The 25994-nt window shown below is 44.9% G+C and overlaps 1 protein-coding gene across 1 annotated transcript in view; it reads right to left on the reverse strand.

The window, feature by feature from the left end:
- The window catches only part of ZNF385B (zinc finger protein 385B), a 270256-nt gene extending 245876 nt beyond the window's left edge, over positions 1-24380 (reverse strand). The window contains exon 1 of the mRNA XM_015420146.1: positions 24128-24380. Within this exon, the coding sequence (XP_015275632.1) occupies positions 24128-24380 (253 nt within the window). The remainder of the gene's footprint in view (positions 1-24127) is intronic.
- Between the last annotated feature and the right edge of the window lie 1614 nt (positions 24381-25994).

Genomic DNA, 25994 nt, shown 5'->3' on the forward strand with positions numbered 1-25994 from the left:
CGCAGGACACACCGCCGTCGGAAACGCCACAGCAAACCGCCCCGCCACGGCCACAAGGAGCAGCCCCGAACAGCACCCCGGACCTCCGCCGCTCTACCAGGCCCAGGAAGGCCCCCGCGTATCTACAGGACTTTGTATGCGGGTAGTTTGGACTATGGGGGGAGGGGTGTAATGTACTGTCGCCATTACCACGTGTAGTGCATTCAGCCTGACATGCCCGGACTTGCCCGGGCTGACCAGGCAATATTCCTCAGTAGCTTCAGTCGAAAGACAAAGGATCCATAGGATCCTAGCCGGCCCAATCAAAGGGCCAGCTTCCCAGCCGGGAGACCAATGGTCGCCCGGTTACTGTAAATAGCCTATTGGGAGTAGGGGGTGTGTTTAGGTGTGCTTGGTGGCGGGTTTTCTGAACGCTTATAAACCGGCCTGCGAGCTGGTTTCTTTGTCTTGTTCCTGAACTAATAAAGTACTCTTGCTGAATCACTCCACGTTCTGAGTACTTTTCACAAGCTTTCTAGCCTATTTCTTCTAGTTCATTCTTCCTCTCCCCCTCACTTCAGATCATCACTATATATACACCATCTGGACTCAAGAAGCTTATCTCAATTTTCCCCAACAGAGAGTTCACAGTGACTAATAAAGTACTCTTGCTGAATCACTCCACGTTCTGAGTACTTTTCACAAGCTTTCTAGCCTATTTCTTCTAGTTCATTCTTCCTCTCCCCCTCACTTCAGATCATCACTATATATACACCATCTGGACTCAAGAAGCTTATCTCAATTTTCCCCAACAGAGAGTTCACAGTGAATACAAAGGAAGATTCTTGGTGACATCAAAGAAGGAAGATCAAGTAAATCAAAAGTCGTCATGTTTCTCACAAGGCAAGAACTATCAAAACCAAAAGACCGAGTCAAAGGTCACCAGATTGGCCTGTATCCATCACAACCTAACCCTCCCTTTTTTGCCAATTATCTTAAAGCCTGGACTTGGTTAGAACTGTAAGTCTTTGGTGTGACTCAAAGGGTCTTGGCTCTTGCGTTTTACCTGTAGCCTTCTGTGTCCTATGCCGGCAGACCCAGTACCATGGTGCCCTTGTGGCTCACCATCTGTTTTAAATGTGGATTGTGAGCTTCTTGGGTCATGTAATTTTAACTTTGTATTTATGTGTATTTTACTTTGTGGTCCCCGGCCCAAGAGAGGTCCAGCTGTCCTCAAACCAGGCCAGGGCTTTTTCAGCCCTGGCCCCTGCCTGATGGAACTCTCTGCCAGAAGACAGCTGTGCCCTGAGGGAGTGATTACCCTTCCGCAGGGCATGCAAGGCAGAGATGTTCTGCCAGGCCTTCAGTTGAGGCAGCGATGAGGACAATACGACATCTGGCTAGGGCTGCCAAGTCGTGGCGGGGGATCCGTGTGTCTTCACAGGATCCCTGCCGCGGGGGACAGCGATATGCGTTGCACTGCCGTCGCCAGGATGTGACGCTGTCCCGTTGCCAGAGCGACGCGTAGCATCACATCCTGGCGACGGCGGTGCAACGTGTATCGCTGTCCCCCGCGGCAGGGATCCTGTGAAGACGCACGGATCCCCTGCCACGGCTTGGCAGCCCAACATCTGGCACTCTCATATATTTCCCCATCCCTCATAACCTCTCCCCCAAGGGAGACTGGGGAGCTGAATTTTCCCCCCTCCCCGCCATCTAGTATATGTATATTGTTTTTATCTATTGATCTTTTTAGATGGTTTTAATTTGGAATTTAACTTGAAGAATTTTTGTAGATTACTTTGTTGTAAGCCGCCCCGAGCCCTACTTGTAGGAAAGGGTGGCCTAGTAAATCTAATTAAATAAATAAATAAATCGTAAGCCATTTGGGGAGGGATTGCGGCTCAGCGACAGAGCATCTGCTTGGCATGCAGAAGGTCCCAGGTTCAATCCACAAGATCTCCAGTTAAAAGATCTGGCAGTAGGTGATGAGGAAGGGCTCTACCTACGACTTTGGAGAGACACTGCCAGTCTGAGTAGACAATACTGACCTTGATGGACCAATCGTTGGATTCAGTATAAGGCAGTTTCAGGTGTGCATTCGTGTGTGTGTGTTCATTCTGAGTCCCAGTGTGGAAGGTAAGTGGGATGCAGAGTGGTGACAGAATGAGAAGGATGGATCAGCTGGAGATTAAGGTTGGAAACAGGACAAGTCAGTTGAGTTACGGGATAGATTCAGCCAGGGGTCATTTCGTAGAAAAAGAGGTGCAGGAGCTCATTAGTATAACTCATTAGCATAACTCATTTGCATATGCCACACCCCCTGACATCACTGGAAGTGTGCCAGAAGGCAACACCCACCGCTCAGGCTCCACTGGACTGTTTTGGATTGCTAGCAAGGGGGGGGGGGACATGCAGATCTATCCTCGCAGAGGAGGGAGAGCTTGTACCAGAATAAAACTTGGCCTTAAAGGTGCCACTGGACTGTTTTGGACCGGGGGACCGGGGGGGGTGGCTCTGCAACTTACCTGGCTGCTTCTTGCTCTGACTGAGGGCTGCTGAGATCAGGGGGTGGGGCTTGTTGCATGTGCCCGTCCCCTGGGCTCTTTACTGCCGGAGCTCCGCTCCTGTGCGCTCCTGCACGAAATGACCCCTGGATTCAGCAAAGACCATTGCAGGGTGGCAAGCTAGACAGAGAAGCTACAGCAGAACAGGAGCAGATCTGTCATATGACCAGGCTGCTGCCTTTCACCAAGCCAAACCGCCTGCAAAGGAAGAGCCACAAATGCTCCTATGCGGATTGGTTTAACATCCTGTCTTTACTTTGACATGGCTGGGGTACATGCAGGCAATTATGACATTCACCTGGCAGCAAGGTCTTCTCTGTCCTCATTTACACAGGGGTCTCAAAGGACTTTTTTGAGCATAGGATATGATAAGAGTGCACACTAGAAAAATATTATTTTAATCCTGTATCATTATTTTTAAAAAGTGAAGGTATATCTGTTTTAATAATTCTTGGAAATGTCCTGTTGCAAAGACTTGTTGGGTTCCATTTCTGTTTTCACTGACTGATGCCTGCCACTGTTTTCCATGTGTCAAAAATGGCAGATTTTCCTGAGTGTGGGGGTTTTTTTCACTACATGGTATCAAAATATCCGGGAACCCAGTCCATCCTATCATCTAAAAGCTTAGCAAGTTTCAAGTTACTTGGACAGGAGTGTCTGATTTTACAGGCCCGTAAAAGAACATGCCCCCAGCCATCCTTTCTGCATAGTGAAAAAAGGTGTGAAAATGGCCACCAGTTTTCAGGAGCGGCATTTTTAAAAACCAATCTTAGTAACTGTAAATAAAAGTACTCCTTCCAGAGCGTCTGTCCAGTGGGACCCCCACTTGCCCCACAGATTGCATTGTGAAGGAAGAGAAGCCTACCTATCTAAACCTAATCAATGAAAAACGAGATGTTACCCAAAATCACTAATTAATCTGCAAAAAGGTGGAAAACAGGTAAACGGCTAACTGAAAGCAACCAGAAAAGTCAGCAAACTAAGGGGGGGAAATAACAAAAGCATGAAACGCACTCCTCGGAAGCATAGAAAAAGGAGTCAGGGGGTCAAAACAAACCGAATATTAAACTAGTCCATAGTATTCATAATTAAGTAGTAATAATAATTGGGGTCCTGACCTGGATGGCCCAGGCTAGCCCAATCTCATCAGCTCTTAGAAGCTAAGCAGGGTCGGCCCTGGTTGGTATCTGGATGGGAGGCCACAGAGGGTTGCTACACAGAGGCAAACTACCTCTGTTACTCTCTTGCCTTGACAACCCTACAAAGTTATCATTATTCAGCTGCAACCTGATGGCACTTTCCACACCATTAATAATCAATAAACCAGCCTGCTGAGAAGTGCTGTCCTGGCAGGAACTGTCCAGCCGGGGTCTAACATAATTCAAGCAAGGAGCAGTGAGCACAACACACATGGAGCGACCACGTGGCACAAAATGGCCACCATAACAGAGAGCTGTGGTTGAAAATTTCCCTTCTCTCCAAGAAAGACTTTGTAATTGGCTATGGCAACTCTCTTGATTGGTCCCAGGGCTAAGATTGGCTGGCATAAATGGCATTTCCCAGGGAATGAGGAGAAAACATTTCAAAAAATTGGGCGGGCGGGCTCCATTAAATTCCCAACATTTATTTCACAATGTTAAGAGATCCAGAACTCATTCTGGGAAGTCTACCCAATCCAATGCCAGGTGTCTTTGAGGACTGGCGATCTCTGACTGCCCTGACCTGGGTAGCCTAGGCTAGCTTGATCTCGTCACATCTTGAACGTTAAGCAGGGCTTGGCTGAGAGACCATCAAAGAAGTCTAGGGTTGTTACACAGGGGCAGGCAATGGCAAACCATCTCTATTTGTCTGTTGCCTTGAAAACCCTATGGGGTTGCCATAAGTTGGCCACAAACTGACTGCAAAAAAAAATTAAAATAAAAAAATCTAGGATTTGCACCAAAGGCCAGTGTGTACCAGCCAAATGTAACAGTAAGGAATGAGCGGTTCCCTGGAAAGGAAGCCAAAAGGTGGCTCGTTGATTGTGGCCCACTTGCCAGAAGCTAGACTGACTTCAGCCCAAAGCCAGCAATTGGTTGCACTATAGCTGATCAATAGAACCCAACTACCAGCTTCCCTTCTGCTTCATCATTAGGTCACCACACTACAGAGACCAAATACTGCTGATTCTCCAACAGCATTCTTCTCAATTCACCGGTCTGAAGGACTAAGTAGTTCCCGCATGCATGCATTCCTCCTGTTCTCGTTTGTATCTGAATATGGAACTGCAGTAGGACCAACGCTTGACGGTCTGTTTATAATTTAACCACCTCCCCAAAATGCTTTTTTTTTTTTTGCAATGTACAAGGCCATCCTCTGCTAGAGAAGATGCTCATGGGGAATAAAGTGCAATAGACTGAATCATTAGCCAATAAAACCAGAGCGAAGAAACTTGGTCTATTCTTGTGCCATTACACTTGTTGACATATTAACTGCAGCCGAAATCTATAAAGTTAACTTCAAGCAAGTCAATGATTTTTTTACTGTGGAGCTGACCTTCAATCAATTTATAGTCTCTCAGATCTATTTCTTGTATATACAGATCACTACCCAGGGAAATTTATTATGCCAAGCACCCAGGGGGACTGATGAAAGCTTCTTTTTAAATGGAAGGCATCTTTAAGGAAGTGGATGAACCCTCAAAAAATGGAGTTGCTCATGTAAACTAAAGCCAAGGCCTTTGGTCTAAATATTCAATATAAAAAATACTTGCACCCTGCTATCAAAACATTGGATATAAAAGCTGGGCAATGTATAGAGGGTTGTTTGTAGATGAAGTACTGGGCTTGGATTGGGCCACCAACTTCCGAGAGGGGCCTGGAGACCTCCGGGAATGAAAACTGATCTCCAGGCTAGAGACATCAATTCCCCTGGAGAAAATGGTTCCTTTGGACAGTGGCATTATGCCCCATTGAGGCCCGTTTCCTCCCCAAACCCCGCCGTCCCCAGCCTCCACTCCCAAATCTCCAGGAATTTCCCTCCATGCAGCTAGCAACCAAGTCTGGAAGATACAAGTGCCATACATAAGCTGATTATATGTGACTTCAGTCTGGTATTTCACATTACAAATATATCCACTATTGAGCATTACAGAGGATCCTCATGTGACAGACACACCATCCAGTGTAACCAAAACACTGCTGGACATTGCCTTCTTTTCCTCCCCCAGCTTTGCTGCTGGGAAACGCTGGCTATTTATTTCAACATACTTATGACATTGGCCTCTAAAGCTATTTATTTGGTTCCATTTCTATCCTGCCCTTCCCACAAGCGGCCTCAGGGCAGGTTACAACATTAGTATAAAACAATAAAATCAAGATTAAAACTATAAACATAACCCTTAAACAATGGCAATCAAACTACATCACAACTATTACAATGGTACCCTGGTGTTAGACCATTGGAATCAGAAAGGGCTAGATCTCATAAGGGATTCCAGATTATAAGTACCCTACCTTGGGTAAACCAAGGCGATTATCATTCTGAATCCTCGAAAACTGAAGACCATGATCGATGGTACAGATGGTAACAGAATGGTAGTAGGATGGTAACTAGCTCCAGAGGTAGATTCGGGGGGGATCGCGGGGGATAGCAGTTCCCCCCGGTGAGGTGCGGGGCACATGACGAAGCCCCGCCCCCTGCTTCCGGCCGCCCCACTTCCGGTCCTCATTCAGCCAGGAGGAGGCAGGAGAAGAGGGAGGGTAAGTTGCTTCCTCCCCGCCTCTCCCCACCCCTGCCTGCCTGGGGCCAGGGAGGGCCATGGCGGGGCTTCCTTGCACTCCCGCCGGCCTTGCAGGTCCACCGCCGGGCCCCTGATGTCAGGTGGTGTGGCATATGCTAATGAGTTATGCTAATTAGTTCCCCTAGCTCTTTTTCTACGAAACGACCCCTGACTAGCTCCAAAATGGCAACCATACAAGAACTCTACATGTTAATTGCACAGACTTCCAAAATATTGCACAGGACACGTGCAGTGACTTTCACCATTGGCTCTGATTCCAGTTTTGCCCTGACCTGGATGGCCCAGGTAGCCCGATCCCATCAGATCTCGGAAGCTAAGCAGGGTCAGCCCGGGTTAATATTTGGATGGGAGACCACCAACAAAGTCCATCATTGCTATGCAGAGTCAGGCCAATGGCAAACCACCTCTGCCTTGAAAACCCTGTAGGATCACCAGAAATTAACTGTGACTTGATGACATTTTCCACCACCACACAGCTTTGTTACGTAACAGGTTGACACTGCTATTCAACATGGTACCTCCGAAGAACATACTTATGGTGGATAATCTCAGTGCAGGGGAAGACGTTCGAGTACACTCTCTGTGCCCTGAAGGGAGCATGGCGTTCTAGCCACTTCTATCAGACTTAAAATATGCCAGGCTCATCTTTTTACCCACTTCGGTGGCAGAAGCCATCTTGGATAGGAGGGGTGTCACTTAGCCCAAGATGGTATCTTCTGGCCAAGCGACTCGGAAAAAGGCCGAATGAAATATTGACAAAATTACTGAAAGCAGATTTACCCACAAGATGCAACAACTTACTTTAAAAGTACTTTATTGTGTATAAAGTTATTGTTTCCCAAGTTGGGGTAGCTCTTCATTAAAGAAATCCAATTCATTAATTGGCAGTGGCAGAGGAAAAAAAGACAATGTATCTGCAGGTAATTATTCTGAAATAATGCTGGAAGAAGATTGCATTGATGGGAACGATCCCTTCCTCTTGGTTCTAATTAGTGTTTTTCTCTTCCAGGTCTTTTTTTTAAAGTTTTATCTCCAACAGACACCTTAGCAGAAGCTATCAGCTTTGACAGAATACCAAAATCCTGGCACTGAACCACAAATTGACCATTTCCATAAAAAGAGCTGCTAAATGAGAAACCATGTGCTGGGTATAAAACTAATTTCATGCTTTCAAAAGCACACAGTAGCTTCTAGCAAGATAGTGGCCCTGGGACTTGCAAAGACAGATTGGCTAACGCAAATGGGGTTGCTCCTGGCTAGCCATGCTTTACAATGTACTGTCAAGCAAATGGAAATGCTCGAATCTTCTGTCAAACAAACATGTTCTTATCTATCACTCTGCATTCTGAAGCTATAAAAAACAACTGCTTCGTGGATTTATTTACTTGGGGAAAGGGGCAGGAGGGTAGGTCCCTTTCTCATGAAAGATTTGCTAAGTTACTAGCACTAAACAGATATTTGTCAACAGAAAGAGGCTACTTTAAAATAACTGCCCGCACCATTCTCTTCTTTTGAGACACTACCCCACCAGACCTAAACACACAAGTAAAGCCAGATATACCTCGAAACGACAAGGTTTAGTGAATAATTTTCACACTGTTAACGATTGGCTAGAACTTTCTAAGGTAGGCAAACACAACTTAATTCTCTGCCAGACTGATCCAAAGCGTTGGGAGGTTGCCAATATGAACTTCACAGATGAGTCTCAGCAATATATTTATGCCTTAAATAAAATTTTGCAGCACTTAAAATGTCATATTTAATTAAAGCATGGTTAGATGGCACTGACAGTAATTTTATGCCTCTCGTAGAACAAGTTGTCACTGCAAATGAATTACTGATGGTTGTCCTCCGTCTGATGGGTCACACCATTAAATACCAACAAAGTCAGACTCTTTACAGTTCCAGTATGCAATCTGTATTGCTTTCATTTTATTAGTTTCAGCTCATGTTCGCCATTCATCTCCTGCATTCCGCACCCCCCCCCCCCCCACACCTCTTCACACCAAGAGCACCCCCGACAAGCTTTCTACAAGCAGGATTTAATGCGCACAGATTGCTTTCTGACCACTATCATAGCAACAAACAGCCTCGCTTATTAATGATCAGTAAGTCATATTATATCAATAACTGCATCCTAGTGTATCCGAAATGCTTGACACCTGCCTGCTGCTGGAAGAGACACGAGAAACAGAAAGGAAATTCAACCCACGTTTCATATAAAGTTACGTTTAAAATGAAATAATAATATAATGACCCAATCTGTTATCTCCCAAGTTTCTTTTAGTCTCGGTGTTATCTGTGTGGGCATGACGAACGCACGACGACGTCCCTTCCATAAAAGAATGCCAAACATTGTGAGAATGCATAGGAATATAACCCGAAGCAATTCTGCAATGCTAATTAATAAAAAAAAAATTGCTCACCTCTGCTGGAAAGTCCGCTCCACATTACTCCAGTTAGTAAATATCCAGTTTAAAAACGAAACCAGGTTAGGAATACAAAACTTCCAGTATGCATCCAGTGAGAGAGAGGCGGTGGATGCTACAGAGACTTGGCTCACCAGCCTTAATCATCTGCGTGACAGTAAACTGCTATTCCAGCGCCGCTTCAAACCTTCCCCAATGCCGGCTTATTTGTACTGCTCATTGAAAATCCTTCACACACTGGCAGCATTTTAGGGAAGGACAAGCACACTGAGTCATTTGTAAAGAAAACAGAGCAATTTGAGCTCCACACGTTTGTTCATACTGAAACACACACACACAGAGTACTGTCAAAAGGCAGAAAGTCCTCATGGTGGGTTTGTGCTGACAAACAGAAAGACCTTAAGGATTCACTATCGACACACTGAATCAGCTGCTGTGATGGAATCCACACAAAGACAGATAATTATGAAAAGGCTTGACAGATATAGCTCCGAACCACGCAGAATGAGGAATCATCTCCTCAAACTGTATCCAGCGTTAAAATTAGCTCTGGGTTTTCCACAGTGATGAAGGAGCATCCGTTGCCAACATGTTGGTGGAGGGTTATTATGGGAGGATGGTTTAGGAAGTGAAAACAGTGACATATTGACTGAGCTTTTCTGCTTAGAAAAACACACACACACACACACAACACATGTTCAGAAGAGAAGGCGCATCATTTATATGCTGTCCTGGAATAGACAGAAAACCTTTCCTCGCATAACAGAAAATAATTTAGTAAATATAAGGGTCATTATTGTTCTTTTACATTTGGACCACCGGGTGCCCACTTGGGATCCATCCACTCTACCTAGTGAGCTACTCTATTGCTCTCTTGGTATGCTCAGAGGCTTCAAATCAACACACAGTCCCACTTTTCAGCCTACTAGTGGTGGACTCTAGAATAATGGCACCCATCTGTTTTTCTGCTTCTGAAAATCTTCATTTCCTCCTGCTCCCTTTGGAGCTGGGGCTCTTCCTTCCTGAGAGCAGTCACCTCTCTCATTGGCCTCTCCAATTCTTTGGCTTGGATCCAGACTTGACATTTCCACGAGTGGAAGGATATCAGCCCGCTTTTCCCCTCCCATGGCAGCCTGAAATGTGCCCCCCCATCCTATTCTTGGGGGGGGGGGACCAGCCAGAAACAGGATTTCAGGGGGAATTTCAGGCTGCTGTGGGGATGGGGGAGGTAGGAAATTCTTGCACCCATGGAAATGTTGGTCTGGATCCAACCCCCTTGCCTTTGACCGTATTTGTTCCTCCCCCAGTACTGGCAACAGTGCTGCCTTAGGCTTCTGTTCTTAGCTGGTCCCTCTCCTCCTAATTCATTTAACATTGCTTCTTTTGGATGGACTCCCTCAATGTTTTGTTTTTGGTCCCTTATTATTCGTGCTTTTTCCTTAGGTGACCTCATTGTATTCCATCCTCACTGTAGTCCATAGTTTCAGGACTACCAATATGTGGAAGACACCAAAGCTGGACCTCTGTGCCTTAACCTTCTTCCTTCCCTTCAAGCTCTGCACCTCTGCTGCTCTGTCCAATATAGCCTCTCGGATGACTCATCACCATCTCAAACTCAACACCTCCTAAACTGAACTACTTACCTTTCCTCCAAGCCTTCCTTCCTTCCTTCCCTAATCACTTCCCATTTCTATTGGCAGTGCCACTACTCACCCTATTGACCAGATGTGCTGCCTCGGCTTTATCTTTGATTACTCTCCTTCTCCCTCGGTCCCACATTCAATCAGTTACTGAGTCATGCTGCCTCTCCAGAACTTTGCAAACACAGAGACAAAAACAAAACAAAACAAAATACCCACTTCTCACCGTTCTCTCAGCCAAAACTATGGCTCATCTTCCCACTTTTAACTACGGCAAACTCCCCACCCACCCCCATCATCACCTTATCTCTGTTCAAGACTCCACTGCCTCAATAATTTATCTTTCCTGCTGCTCACGCAAGGTCCTCCTGGCTACCTAATCCTTTCAGTACACAAGATGAGCTCCTTTGCCCTTAAAACATTTCCAGTTGTAACAAAGTTTTACGTATGTTTGTGCAGCCTGAATAGCTCAGACTAGCCCAAGCTTGTCAGAGCTTGGAAGCTAAGTAGGGTTGGCCATAGTTAGCACTTGGATGGGAGATCAAGGAAGACCAGGGTTGCTATGGAGAGAAAGACAATGGCAAACCACTTCTGCACATCTCTTGCCTTGAAAACCCCATGAGGGGTCACCATGAGTGATTGCAACTGCACTTTATTACCACCACCACCACCACCACCACCACCACCACCATCATCATCAGGGCTTTTTTTGTAGAAAAAGCCCAGCAGGAAATCATTAGCATAATAGGCCACACCCAACAGCAGAAACTCATTAGCATATTAGGCCACACCCCTGGCAGCACAGCTCATTGGCATATTAGGCCATACCCCCATGTTACCAGAAGTGCGCTCATCCAGCCACACCCACCTTTTGCTCCTTATTCTGTTTACCTTGTTTGTTGTCAAAACCCAGGGCTTTTTTGTAGCAGGAACTCCTTTGCATGTTAGGCCACACACCCCTAATGTAGCCATTCCTAATGAGTTTCTGCTATTGGGTGTGGCCTATTATGCTAATGAGTTCCTGATGGGCGTGGCCAACTTGGAAGCCAGCCGGAACTCCGTTCCTGTGCGTTCCTGCCCAAAAATAGCCCTGATCATCATCATCATGTATATTTCACTGTGTTGGCTCACATTCTTCTCTCACCATCAGTCTCTTTTCTCCCGTCCCTTCCTGGTTGTTTTCTTCCCATTTTCTATTTTAGATTGAAAGCTCCTGTTTATGCTATGACAGTCTATAAAGTACCACATAACTATCTAAATCATAAGTTAAATACCTTTGGGCACCACAGAATTTATGCATACAAGAGTTGACAATCACGCCCTCCTTCTCAAAAGCAAATGTCACTTTTTGTTACTCACTGAAAGTCTTCCATCATCTTTAGGTTTTAGCCCGCTCTACTCTCAAATGCTTATGCTAGGTAGCAACATGGAGAATAAGTAACAAAAACATTCAACCAATGCCTTCCACAAAACGAGGGGCTCAAGAGAAGGATATTCTTATCTCTAGCCGGAAAACATTTTTAAACAAACTTTATGTCCCTTTATGAGAGCCAGTGTGGTGTAGTGGTTAAAGAGCGGCAGACTCTAATCTGGAGAACTGAGTTTGATTCCCCACTCCTCCACCTGAAGCCTGCTGGGTGACCTTGAGTCAATCACAGTTCTCTCAGAGCTCTCTCAGCCCCACCTACCTCACATGGTGTCTGTTGTGGGGAGAGGAAGGCAAGGCAATTGTAAGCCACTTTGAGACTCCTTCGGGTAGTGAAAGGCAGGGTATAAAAACCAACCCTTTTCCTTCTACTTCCAAGAGCAAGGTGAGAATGTTACAAGAAGGGAATTTCAAAATAAGGATGTGGCCAGACTCAGAATGGTTTCCCCAAGGTCCAAAGCAGTCAAGATGATTTTTCATGGGTTGTGTGTCAGTTCCTTGACACATATTACTGCTGGGTGTAGCCCAACAATTGGGCCATTTCTGGGGGGGGGGGGAGAACAGTGCAGGGAGAAAGACGAAAGCCTCCCCGTATGCTGCAGTCCCAATCTGAATTGGACCCTTGTGCACGTGGGAAATGTATTCCCAACAACATGGCATTGCGGCTGGTTGTCTGAAAGGGCTTTTCCACATTCTCATTTTCCTGGCTTGTCAGTTCCTGTTGCTTCAGAGTTTTTTTCCTGTTCCACACATGTTTTGCTCCCTCTAGGGGCTGATTGAATATTACATTGGTTTTATCTCCAGCATAAAAACCTACTGTTTAAATCTGCAGGGAGATATGCCGGACATAAACCAATGCAATATTGAATCAACCACTAGAGGGAGCAAAACCTACATGCGGAACACACGAAAAAAGCCTGAAACAGGGGGAACTTAGCAGTGAGGAAAACGAGAATGCTGAAAAGCCCATAGTCAGTTTAGGAAATCCAGCCTGTATAACACTGTATAAAAGGCTGCAAAGAGCTGATGAAAGAAAATATGGTGGGACTCAAGAAGGAAGGCAATGTCGAAGGGCAAAGAGTCCAAGACAAATAGGAATGAGGTACAAGTACTTAAAAGTTATTGAATGTTATCTTATCCTATGGCAGCCACTATTAGGAAGAGACAGCCACTGCTCAGTAACAAAACGAAAATGAACACTGTCCTGATCTAATGCAGAGTCCAGCACTACACTCTTCACTAAGGTCCCCAGAGGCAGTCTTGCTCCAAATACCTGAATACATACTGACAAGGAACAGGGTCTTTTCTGTGGTAACACCTTTGCTGTGGTTATTCTCTTTAGATATACTAAGCTCCTGCAACATCATTTAAAAAGCTGTCAAATACTCAGTAATGCCTTTGTGTATATTTATATATTGTAACAACAACAACAACAACAACAACAACAACAACAACAAAGAAAGAAAGAAAGAAAGAAAGAAAGAAAGAAAGAAAGAAAGAAAGAAAGAAAGAAAGAAAGAAAGAAAGAAGGCAAAAGCCTTTTTTAAAAGGAAGGTTTTTGGAAAGTGATGAAAAGAAAAAAGAAACTAGCTGTTTTCCTTTTAGCAGTATATCGTATTAGTTTTAATCATCATTATTTACTGGGCTGGTTTTTGGATATATTGTTTTGTTATCATTGTGAGTTACCCCAAGGGCCATGATTACAAAACAGATATAATAAGAACAAAAGCGATTACATTACAAGTTGCTCCTGGGTGAAGCTGCATTTAAAACCCTGGAATAAATACTGAAGTGGCTTCTATAATGGTATTCATGGTTGGACAAAAGACTTCTAATTTACACACAGTAGCTGGCCGTATACCCAAATTAACTGGACCACAACAACATACCACCTCCCATAAAGAACACAGCACTGACTGGCATAGATTTATGTCTCAGGTAACAGATGTGCCTGCTGTGCACACAACACTTGGCAGAGACAGAAGAAACATTTTTAGAGCAGCGAACACCTTCACTGCATTCAGTCCAAACATACCTCTCTTCTGACAGGGGGCTAATATGTGCAGTTCTCAGCAAAAGCACCAATTGCCCTGTGATGTCAACATTTCTCCCACCCTAAATGAACAGACAGGCAAACATATATGCAGCTGTGACGAACGAACTGCCCTTACAACAGGTTTCCTAGTGTAGCAATTTCAGAGAGCTTCAGTTACAGGCTGCCCCCCCCCCACTGGCCAAAGCCAGTTGAGGAGAACGGTATGATTAGCTGAGTGCTGTTGGCATGGTCCTTTTGGAGTCATTCGGCCAGCTGGTCTTTGGGAAGTCAGTCAGTCAGTGAGTCGGCTTTCTGACAGAGTCGCTTGGAGTCAGTGAGTCTGACAGAGCCAGTCAGAAAAGTTCACCTTTGGAGTGAAGGGAAACGACTCCTTGCCTTAACCGTTTTCCATCAATCCTGAGGAAGGATTCCATACCAGAACAAGGACCTAACAAATTTTTGGCAGGAAAACCTGCCTGATAGTGGCAAAGTGCCGGGGGTCTACCACAGCAGCACTTCAAAGACATCCCCCCTCCCCCAAAAAGCAGGAAACCCATTTAAAGTGTGGAAGGAAGGGAGGAAACATATGGTTAAGCTACATTTAAGGTCTGTCCCACATGAGTATTTTAATCCGGCTTGGGTGTTAACATGCTGCTGGGGTCCCCCGGACCCCAGTTTCCACATAGCACAGTGGCACGTTTGTGAACCTTCCAGCTTTTCCCCAGCTTTGCTGTAATCTTTCCTAAGCCTGATTCATGATGCTTTTCAAAAGATCGCTGTCAAAGTGGGATGGATACTGCGTGGATGAAAAGTGTAGACCGCTCCAAGACTCACTCAGTTCTGCACCGTTTACCCTTCCCCATCACCTGCCAGTATTTCCTCCCTGTACCAGGTTTTTTGGATATTTTTTTCTTAACTGGTGATTGAACCTCATTTCCTTCTTTGATTGAGTGCAGAGCTTACTGGATCGAGGGAATGCTGTTGATGCTGATGTTGTTTATTTATCAGATTTATACCCCGCCCCCCCCCCCAAACGAAGCCGGCTGAGGGCGGCTTACATAAAAGAATAAAAACACACAGGTAAGCAATTCAAACAATCCTAAAACTATATAAAACAGTCCAACATTACAAGGTGCTAAATATTAATACTGATAAAATAATAATATTTTTTACCTGGATTTCAGTAAAACTTTTGACAGGTTTCCCCAAAATGTTCTGATGGGTAAACTGTAAGACTGTGGACTGGACTCCATTCATCTGAATGGAGGGAGGTGTCCAGTGGGGTGCCACAGGGCTCGGTTCTGGGCCCGAACTTTTCAATAATTTTATTAATAATCTGGATGAGGGTGTGAAGGGGCTACTCATTCAATTTGCAGATGACACCAAATTGGGAGGAGCGACGGATGCATCAGAAGATATAGAATTCAGTGAGGTCTGAACACACTAAAAAAGTGGGTGGATGTGAACAAGATGCAATTTAACAAGGATAAGTGCCGAGTTCTAACAAAAATGAGGAACACGCATACTGGATGGGGGATACACATCTGGACAGCAGTGTGTGTGAACAAGATCTTGGGGTATGGGTGGACCATAAATTAAATATGAGCAGCCGGTGTGATGCACCGATAACAAAGACTAATTAGATCTTGGGATATATCAACAGGGACATAACATCCAAATTGCAAGGGTTTTTTTAAATTTATTTATAGTACCACTGCTTCATAGTCCCACTGTACACTGCATTGGTCAGGCTGCACCTGGAGTACTGTGTGCAGTTCTGGAGGCGTCACTTCAAAAAGGATGTGGGCAGAATGGAGCGGGTGCAAAGGAGAGTGACGAGGATGATCGGGGGCCTGGAGACCAAGCCCTACAAGGAAAGGCTAAAGGACTTGCGAATGTTCAGTTTGGAGAAGAGGAGGCTGAAGGGGGACATGATTGCTCTCTTTAAAGGGCTGTCACTTAGAGGAGGGCAGGGAGATGTTCCTGTTGGCAGCAGAGGACAGGACTCGCAACCATGGGTTTAACTTAAGGGCAGGAAGGTACCGGCTGGATATTAGGAGAAACTTTTTTACAGTAAGAATTGGGCCACAGTGGAATCAGCTGCTTAGGGAGGTGGTGAGCCCCCCCCCCCACTGGCAGGCTTTAAGCAGCATCTGGACAAACACTTGTCAGGGATGCTCTAGGCTGATCCTGCATTGAGCAGGGAGTTGGACTAGATGGCCTGTATGGCCCCTTCCAACTCTGTGATTCCATGTATCGCTGCAGAACTACCAATTAAGGAAAACAAACTCTGAAAAATCCCCCCAGTGGAACAGGGGGTTCAGGAGAATAGTGGCAGCGAGAGACCAGGGTAAGGAACATGCAGAGAAACCAGCCATACGGAAGCTCCCGTGACGCTGCAAGCATGCCTCTGCCTTCTCAGCCGCAATAAGAGTCCTGCTGCTGTGTGGCAGCAGCCCGAGTCATTGTACAGATGCTTATCAGTCAAATTGCAAAGAAGGAAGCCAGGATCACACCATGCTGTGAGCTCCCTTTTTTGGTCTTTGAATACCAAAGAAAAGACTCATGCCACTTCCATGCAGAAAGCTAGAGCTGCCCGATGGACCTGAATCTCGTAGGGTTGTCGATCTCCAGATGAGGCCTGGCAATAGCAGAGATCAAGTTTCTGGAGAAAACGGCAGCTTTCCCAAGCCAGAATTGATAGCCCTAATCTTCATACTCCAGAGTGTTTACCATAGCAAACACTAATGTGTGAACAGCAAACACACCTATCAGCTAAAAATATTGGCCTCAACATCTAAGTGTGTGGTCCATATTTTGTTGTTCAGTCGCACAGTCGAGTCCGACTCTTTGCGACCCCATGGACCAGCTCCCGCCAGGCCCTCCTGTCTTCCACTGTCCTCTGAAGTTTCCTCAACTTCATGCTTGTTGCATCTATGACACTGTCTAACCATCTCATCCTTTGCCGTCCCCGTCTTCTTTGACCTTCAATCTTTCCCAGCATCAGGGTCTTCTCCAGTGAGTGCTCCCTTCTCATTTGGTGGCCAAAGTATTTGAGCTTCAGTTTCATTATCTGGCCTTCCAGGGAACAGTCAGGGTTGATTTCTTTTAGGACAGACTGATTTGATCTTCTTGCAGTCCAAGGGACTCTCAAGAGTCTTCTCCAGCACCATAGTTCAAAAGAATCTATTCTTCGGCGCTCGGCCTTCCTTATAGTCCAACTCACGCAGCCATACCTGACTACTGGGAATACCATTGCTTTGACCATGCGGACTTTTGATGGCAGGGTGATGTCTCTACTTTTTATCATGCTGTTTAGGTTCGCCTAAACTTCTCGAAATCAATGTTTTTGTCATCAGTGTACCTCAATCACTGTGTCTGACAATTAGTTGTTTCTGTTACTGTTTTTTTTAACAAACATTTGCCAGCTGTTTAAATAAGCAATTGCAACATGCCAGAAAAGCCTTGGGACTTATTGCTATCCATTCCACATCTGGAGATGGCAAGAGACAAAATGTAATTGAGACATCCAGTCTCTCTTGCTGGACACTAAACATGTGAAAATTATTCAGACTGCCCTTCAAGAACAGATGTGCGATCCTGGTTTCAATAAGCAAGAGACAGAGTTTATTTCATGAAGGGGGGGGGGGATACGCACTGTAGCTTATCAGAGAAATACATTTTAAAAAAAAAAGACTGCCAAATAATCTACATAGCTATGAGTTGTTTGGCAGTACAGATGTGTGGGTTTTTTTAAATCAAACCCAAATGTTTTAGTTCATTACAAATGGTAATTATGTAACTGAACAGTTTTAATAATCTAACATCACAAAAACAGATTTCATAGGTAAGCGCAACTATACTAGCAACATGGCAATTATTGGCTGTTCTGATAAATAAAACATGAAATAAGAGTTTTAGCATTTGCTTCTAAATTGCTGGAGAATGTTGATTATGAGATAGGTAACATTTCACATTTCCTAAAGATAAGGGGATTGGTATGCTGATATTCAAAAACACTACAGCAAGAAGGGGGGGGGAGGAACTGGGTCCCTAGTAAAAAGGCAAAGAAATCTCATTTTCCAGGCAATTATGCTTAAATATACATAGAAGGTGGGAAGAGGCAAGAAAAGTAGCACAGAATTAACTTGATAATGGCTCTATCCAGGTTACTGTCAGGTGATCTACCTTTTAGCTGCACAGTTTTTCTAATAAGTCATCCTGAATAAAAATTTCCACACCTGGAAATCGGGACAGCATTTTTTAAAAGCCTTAGGAGAGCTTGACTTGCAATGGAGAACCCCAAGTAACTACATGGAAACTCATTCATTCCCACAAGTCTGTAAGGCAGAATACTCTGCAGAATAAATCAACATGGCTCTACTCAGAAAGGGTCCAGAACTTTTAAAACCCCTCATTTGTCATCATTTGTCTGTGCCCTACAACAGTATAACTTTACAGCGGAATAAACCCTGCAGCTTTCTGTGCTGGATAGATTTCCCCAAATTGCCTTCAGAAACCTCTCTCATTCTTGCTTCCTGTTTGATCATTCACTTGCAAAGAAGGGCAAATATTGCAACGCAGCCCATAGCTTATGCTAAATTATACTAGTTCTCAAAAATAAAGTTATATATCATTGGCTAACAACATCATTTAATCCTTTTTTTCTAGGCTTCTGTGTGTACCGAAGTCACATGCCAGTGTCCAAGTCTGAGCCTCTCAAGGGCTTTTAAATAATATTCTACATTTACCCGCACTGTTGACAAAGTTATCTTAGTTCCTCTTGCCAGCATTGCAGTATCTTGGCCTACTTTATACTCCATAAGCCTGCAAAACCATATCAGAGTTTGGCTCTTGATAGTAAATAGCTTTGTCTGTCTTATCTCACCATAACAGCTTTGGGCTGTTGGTTTTTTAACAAATGTGTAAACTCCCATATATCTGAAAAGTTCTGGTAGTGCCAGTAACAGAAGGACGTAAAGGGGAAGAAGCACTCAGCTCATAAAACTGGCCAGATGAGGAATGATTACCTCTGTCTTGTCCAAATAGTTATTAAGGGAGGAGGTGAGAGAGAGGCCTATTCCCTAAATTAGCCAAGTAATGCTGTGAAGAGAGGATATTACAGCTTGACCTCCTGTGAATGCTCACAGCACCATCTTGTGGCAGTTGTGTGTATAAAAGCGCCACGTCAAGTATAAAAGTCAAAGAATAAAGTTAGAGTCCAGTGGCACCTTTAAGACCAGCAAAGTTTTATTCAAGGCGTGAGCTTTCGTGGGCATGCACACTTCGTCGGACAATGAAATGGAATTACATATCATACTTGTATATGATCTGTAATTCATTCTTTTTATCTATTAAAAAAAAAAAACCCTTCACTATTTTGCATGCTAATTTAACAAGCCACCTTGGAAATATACAAGTACTAGCCTGATACCCGTGCTTCGCTACGGTGTTTAAGTTCCATAAATCCAGTTATAATACTGATGATGTGAAGTCTGAAATGTAACATTTGTTGTAGGAATTCTAATGGAGAAGACTGTAGTGTAAGAAATGAAGTGAGACATATGTACTTTTCCCCCCTCTACTGAAGGACATCTCTGTAAGACCACATTGGTGGTTCTGCCCTCAGAGGCTAGGATGACGAGGCTGCTTGGTGAGCTCACTCTGGAGCAGGCCACATAGGACTGTCCATTTAAGAAGCAGCCGTCTGTTTAGTCAACTCCTGCCACCTTCTATGAAAGCGATGGCCTCTCTACTTGTGTTCCTGGATTGTTTTGTTCATATGGAGCTCATATGTTATGCTCTATGGAAGGAAAGGGACCACGGGGAGGGGGTGTACATTCTCCCAGGCTGGGGTAGCCAAATCCAGTCCGGCAAATGCTGGGAGATAATTTTGGGGAGGCACATGGGGAAGGTGATGTCACTTCCTCCACTCCTCTCTAGGAAAAAGCCTATGATCAAGCAGGGATCGGAATACCAAAGGCTGTGCTGAGCAAAACTGCCAGATGGGCTCATATCTAGTGTCATGATCCTAGGCATGAAGTGGGCTGTAGGCCTTAAAGACAGCCTTTCCCTCAAACACAGACCTCAGGCCTTGCTACCTGAAGGGATAAGGTACTTGTGTAGAGTTAGAAGTCCTGTCAAGACAGTTAAGGGAACTTGTTTTCCAGCTAGCTTCTTTCTTTGGAAATTTTGTCCTATATGTTTGGTGCAGTTTGGTGCAGTGGTTAAGTGTGCAGACTGTAATCTGGGAGAACCGGGTTTGATTCCCCACTCCTCCACTCGCACCTGCTGATGTGACCTTGGGTCAGTCACAAGCTCTGGCACAGCTGTCCTTGAATAAGAGCAGTTTCTGCCAAGAGCTCTCTCAGCCCCACCCACCTCACAGGGTGTCTGTTGTGGGGAGGTGAAGGGAAAGGGGTTTGTATGCCGCTCTGAGACTCCGAGTGAAGGGCGGGGTATAAATCCAATCTCTTCTTCTCTTCCCTCTCTCTCTATAACCATACTCTGTGTTAATCTGCATGAATTTCATAACTTCTTTTATTTCATCTGTTGTTACAGTGTTGGTTTAATAAATTAGCCTTTTTTGTTCATTCTGCCTAGATCCTTCAAACATCATACTTGGCCACATAGCAGGGCACACCCCAACTGAAGAGAGAGTTACCTGAGGGAAGGTAGTCTGGGCCCTCTTCAGCCAGACCCTAAAACCAGAGAGTGATAGCAGCCAGTTCAACCCTTCCCCTCCCCCAGGACTGACGGGGGGGGGCAGAAGGGAAGGAGGGGGTGGGAGGGCTGGCCCTCCTCTTCCCCGTGACACTAAGAGAGAGGTTCCTTCTGGCATGCAGGCCCCAGATCATGAATGGGCCATCCATATTGATACATCCATTGCAATTTATTTCTTTTCATGTACAGCTTGGCTTGCCACAGACATGTGACAAAAAAGAGCTCAATTCAAGTCCAACAAAGCCAAAGGCACAGGGAAGGGAAGCAGACAGAATTTAAGTATCGTTTTCGGGGGGTGGGGGAGCAAAAGGGGGAAAGTATGTCAGGTGTAGAAAGGGCGAATGTTTCATACCTGTGAAAACAAATAAGCTCCCTGCTATTGAGATTTTAAACCTGTCACATCATTAATACTTTTGGCTTCACCCACGGAGCTCTTCAAAAGCAACTACCTCTGTCTCCTCTAGATAGCACTCCTTAAGCATAGCGACATTTTCCCATCTGTCTTAGTATAAGAAAGGATGATGGATATTACTTTTATAAAAGGTGACCTCCAGAGGATTATACTTTAAAAAGGAAAATAAGATCCAGACATATTTTGCATCTTCGTGAAGAGAGATACTTTAATCTTGCCTTATAGCAAAGACAAAAGGAGACGAGAATGATTTGAGCAATATTAGACTTGTAGTATTTCTGTGCTCTCAAAAGGCACTGAGCCTTATGAGATTCACTGCAATTTAACTCTTTCATGCTAGTTTCCAAAGTTGGAAGGAGGCATCCTCAAAAGACGGGAGGGGAGATATAAAGCAAATTATCAACTTTGGTTCAACTCCTTCTGCAATTAAGCATGAACTCTTTAAATTAAAAAAAAAACACCTTGCACGTTCTGTCCTTCCTGTGATAAGATTGCACAGAAGACAAAGTGGGTGATTGGCCCAGAATTTAGGACCATGTGACACAGGGTCAGTGGTTACATGTTTCTGTTGCTTGGAGCAGCAATATTTCATCACTATGTCTGCACACCTCCTGCCTTGCAGTGACTCCTCCCTCACTACTGGGGGCACCATGAGTCAAACCCTAACTGTCTTAGTGAGCAAAATGGAGACTCTGAGCAGCTGCAACTAGGTCTGGTTGACTGATTCAGGAGGTTCCTGGCAACACAGGCCAGTCTATCCCCAAGACGTTATCTTCAAGCTACGACGGTGAGGTCTGTTGTTCCATTTTGAGGATGCTATTTATTGTCGTGTTCAGCTTTATCCCTCACTACAAATCCCACTTCCTTTTTTGGGTGAAGACAATTAACTAAGAGTCCTGAAGATGCCTGAAACAGAAATGGCTCAAATCCTACCCACACCAGACATCAGCTATGGGATGCTTTGTTAACTTTCTTCAAACACAGGAGAGACCGCCTTCTTGTACACTTCCTACATAAATAATCACATGGATTCAGGGCAAAATGGTATTTAAAATGTATTCATGTATTCCAAGCCTGTCAAGCTATATGTTTAATGGGTCATCAGGGATGGGGACTTGCAGTGGGGGCTTTCCACATAATTCCGGGCTCTTAAGACGCTGAACTGCAGGCTGTGGAAGGTCGGTAGTTCAGCAGTTCGAGACCCGAGTGTGCCGCATGACGGAGTGAGCTCCCGTCTCTAGTTCCAGCTCCTGCCAACCTAGCAGTTCGAAAGCAAGAAATTGCAAGTAGATAAATAGGGACCACTTCGGTGGGAAGGTAACAGCGTTCCGTGCGCCTTGGTGTTTAGTCATGCCAGCCACATGACCACGGAAATGTCTTCGGACAGCGCTGGCTCTTCGGCTTTGAAACGGAGATGAGCACCGCAACCCTAGAGTCGGATTCGACTGGCTTTCGAGCAAGGGAACCTTTACCTTTAAGGAACAGGACAACCTAAGAGACAAGGAACAATCACTTTTCTCCAAGCTAGAATTAAGGTTATGTATGCAACATTTCTATGCCACCTCTGCCCAAAAACAGTCCCCAAGGGGGGGGGCAGCAAAACATCAGAACATTTTGACATTAAAACTGCTTTTTAAAATAGAGTATATATGAACAAGCAATTCTATAAAATATATAAACAGAAAAACATAACAGAACAATAAGGGAGGGTGGCCAATGAGTTATTGGAGGGTACGTCAAATAAATCGAATCTTCACCCGCTAATGGAAGACAATGATAGAGGGAGACAGACGAATCTCCCTGGGGTGGGGGTTCCAAAGTTTTGGTGTCGTAACAGAGAAGGACCTTTCTCAGGTTGTCATTCATCTAGCTTCACATGGGGGAGCAAAGCAGGGCCTTCCAAAGATGATGAGAGTAGAGGGGTGGTTTCATATGGGAGAAGGCAGTGAGCTAAGTATCATCCACATGCTGGTGGCAACTCAGCCCCAGTCTCCAGATGATCTCTCCCAGTGGCTTTAAATAGATGTTTAAAAGCACAGGGGACGAGATGGAAACTGATTTATCAGATTTATATCCCGCCCTCCCAGCCAAGGCCGGCTCAGGGCGGCTTACATAAAAAGATAAAACACATCAATAACAATTTAAATGATCCTAAAATCATCTAAAACAAACCAATATTACAGGTTGCTATACACATTGGTAATACCTGTAGTGGTCATATTATTAAAACGATGGCGGCCATCAATCAGTAATATCTTCTGGTGATCGCCCATAGATCTTATCCTTATGCAGCTGGCAGAGGCTGTTGTTAATGGCTCCAGGGGACGGGGTTCTCTACCTTTCAGCTATTGGTGGCGGCTCCTTAGTTGAAAGCCTGGTGGAAGAGCTCCATCTTACAGGCCCTGTGGAATTGCATAAGGTCCCGCGGGACCCTGATCTCTTCTGGGAGCTCATTCCACCAGAACTGAGCCGCCACCGAGAAAGCCCTGGCCCTGGTTAACACCAGCCTGGCATCCTTAAGGCCAATCGATTTATGGAGGGCCAATCAATTTAGGGAGCCAGAGGCCAAAGAGCTTAACGATAGTCCTCCCACCCAGCACCTCCTCTGAAACCTACCTTCCACATAGGACCAAAGGCACCACAGAACAGTGTCCCCCAGTCCCAACCCCAAAAGAAGTCCAGAAGTATAACACAACTGATGACATCAGAAGCCACCAAGAAGTCCAGGAGACCTGACAGGGATGCACTCCCCCATCTATCTCCTAGTACCAGGCAATGCTCCCTCTAAGCTATGGAGTCTTGTGAGCAAGAATTCTACTTTGTGAGCTACTGGCATTAAAGTTGTGAGTGAGCGATTTGGCTGCTGCATCAGTTAGTTTGCTCTGGAGCCATCCTTCCCGAGCTAAGACAAAAATGTGTGAGCCGGAGGCTACAAAACTGTGAGCTAGCTCACACTAACTCAGCTTAGAGGGAACAGTGGTACAAGGTCATCCACCAGGGAAACCAAGGTTGTTTCAGTCCCATAATCAGGCCTGAAACCAGACTGGAATGGATCCAAATAACCTGTTTCATTCTTGAGACAAAGGATGCTGGTCACTGTGTGTCAGACCACAATTTTTAAAAAAGATTATGTACCTGTGCTGGTGTTTGCAAACAAACTCCCCGTGGTTGCGCTTGCAGGTAGCTTCCCATTGTTCAGCTGCTTCACTCTTTTTAGATGAGACTTTCCATTGTAATGAACCTGAGCCTGTGCTGCGGAATTCAACTGTATGTTGCACACTTCGCAGAAGGAAAAGACCTTCTTTTTCTCTTTACTCAACTGATAGTCAGGCCTGTCGCTTCTCAATCCTTTTTCTTCTAAGGTCCGCAGAAATGCCGATGGATTCATAATTCCATCTTCAAAGATGCGGTCAAGGCTTACTGGTCGCTTCATAACTAAGGGGAAAAAAAGAAAAGTAAATATAAATAAAAATTAAATAATGAACAAACTGGCAGTATTCCACTCACATTAACAACCAGCCTCATTATTCTATTTGAATTCTATTCCTTTTCAAAGCAGTCCTATTATTTTCTTACTGCATGCAGCAAATAACATCATTTTCCCCTGCTTTCTTGCTTGAGACACCTTTGGGTAGTGAAGGGCGGGGTATAACTCCAATCTCTTCTTCTTCTAATTTTTTTTAAATTTTGTAGGTATATTTGATTAAAGTACATAGCAGTACATTAAAGACATCTGTTTGCGCTCTTTAGTGTTTTCTCCACTCTGTATCAATTTTCCTCTGTACAAATACAGATACATCAACCAGTGCAGCAACTTTACTGCGTGAACTGGCAAAATCCAGTTGGAAAGTGCATTGAAAGTAGATTATTTAGTGTGTGTGATTGCGGCCTTAGTCACCATGACAAGAAACCATTGGGATATCTATCCTCCATGAGACCGTCTAACTCTTTTTTAAAGGCATCCATGCTCATCACTGCAGTGAATTCTACAGTTTAATTACACATAAACAAAAAAAAAAGTGTTTCTTTTGCCTGTCGTAAATTTACTATCCACTTCATTGGGTGCTCTCAAGTTTTAGTATTATGGGAGAGGAAGAAAAAGTTCTATCCACTTTCTTCACCTCCTGCATAATTTTAAAAACTGCTACCATGTCCCCCCTTCAGTAATCTTTTTTTCCCCCTAAACAAAAATGTCTAGAAACAGTACATCAAATGACAGTGCACCATGGAACTATAAGGAGGCATTACAAAATTGGCTATTTTATTTTCATTTCCTTTTCTGATAACACCCAGCATGGAGTCTGCCTTTTCCACTGCTGCCACACACCAAGCCAACATTTTCATCAAGCTATCCCCTACAACTCCTTTTTCCCTCTTCCTCTTGGTCAGTTCAGACCTCATCAGCATATATTTAAAGTGAGGATTTTTTTGCTCCAGTGTGCAACACCTTACACTTACCTACACTGACCTCCATTTGCCTCATCCTTGTTGCCCGCTGACCCAATTTAGAGAGATCCTCCTGGAGCTCTTTACAATCAACCTTGGTTTTCACCATTCTGAATAATCTTGTGTCATCTGCAAATTTGGCCACTGTGCCAGTCACCACCAATCTACATCATCTATGAATAAATTCAATAGCACTACTCCGACTCCATTTCTACTCTGCTTCCTGTCGTTCAACCAATTTTCACCCATGAAAACACATCTTAGGGTTGCCAAGTGCGTTTTTCTTGGCGACGGGGGGCTCCCGGATAGCGTCCCACGCGCGCGTGCCGCATGCACATCAGGCGGATGTGACGTGCTGACGCCGGGCACGCTGGGGGCGGGGCCACAGCCATCTGAGGGGAAAACATAGAGTTTTCCCCTCAGATGGCTGTGGCCCCGCCCCCAGCGTGCCCGGTGTCAGCACGTCACATCCGCCTGATGTGCACCACGGGGTGGGGTTTCCCCCGGGGCCCGATTCCACGGCAGCGGAAATTGGGCCTCTAAAGCGGGGGGAAAT

The sequence above is a fragment of the Gekko japonicus genome, unplaced genomic scaffold (genome assembly GCF_001447785.1).
Source record: "Gekko japonicus isolate JY-2015 unplaced genomic scaffold, Gekko_japonicus_V1.1 scaffold51, whole genome shotgun sequence".
NCBI classification, from domain to species: domain Eukaryota; kingdom Metazoa; phylum Chordata; class Lepidosauria; order Squamata; family Gekkonidae; genus Gekko; species Gekko japonicus.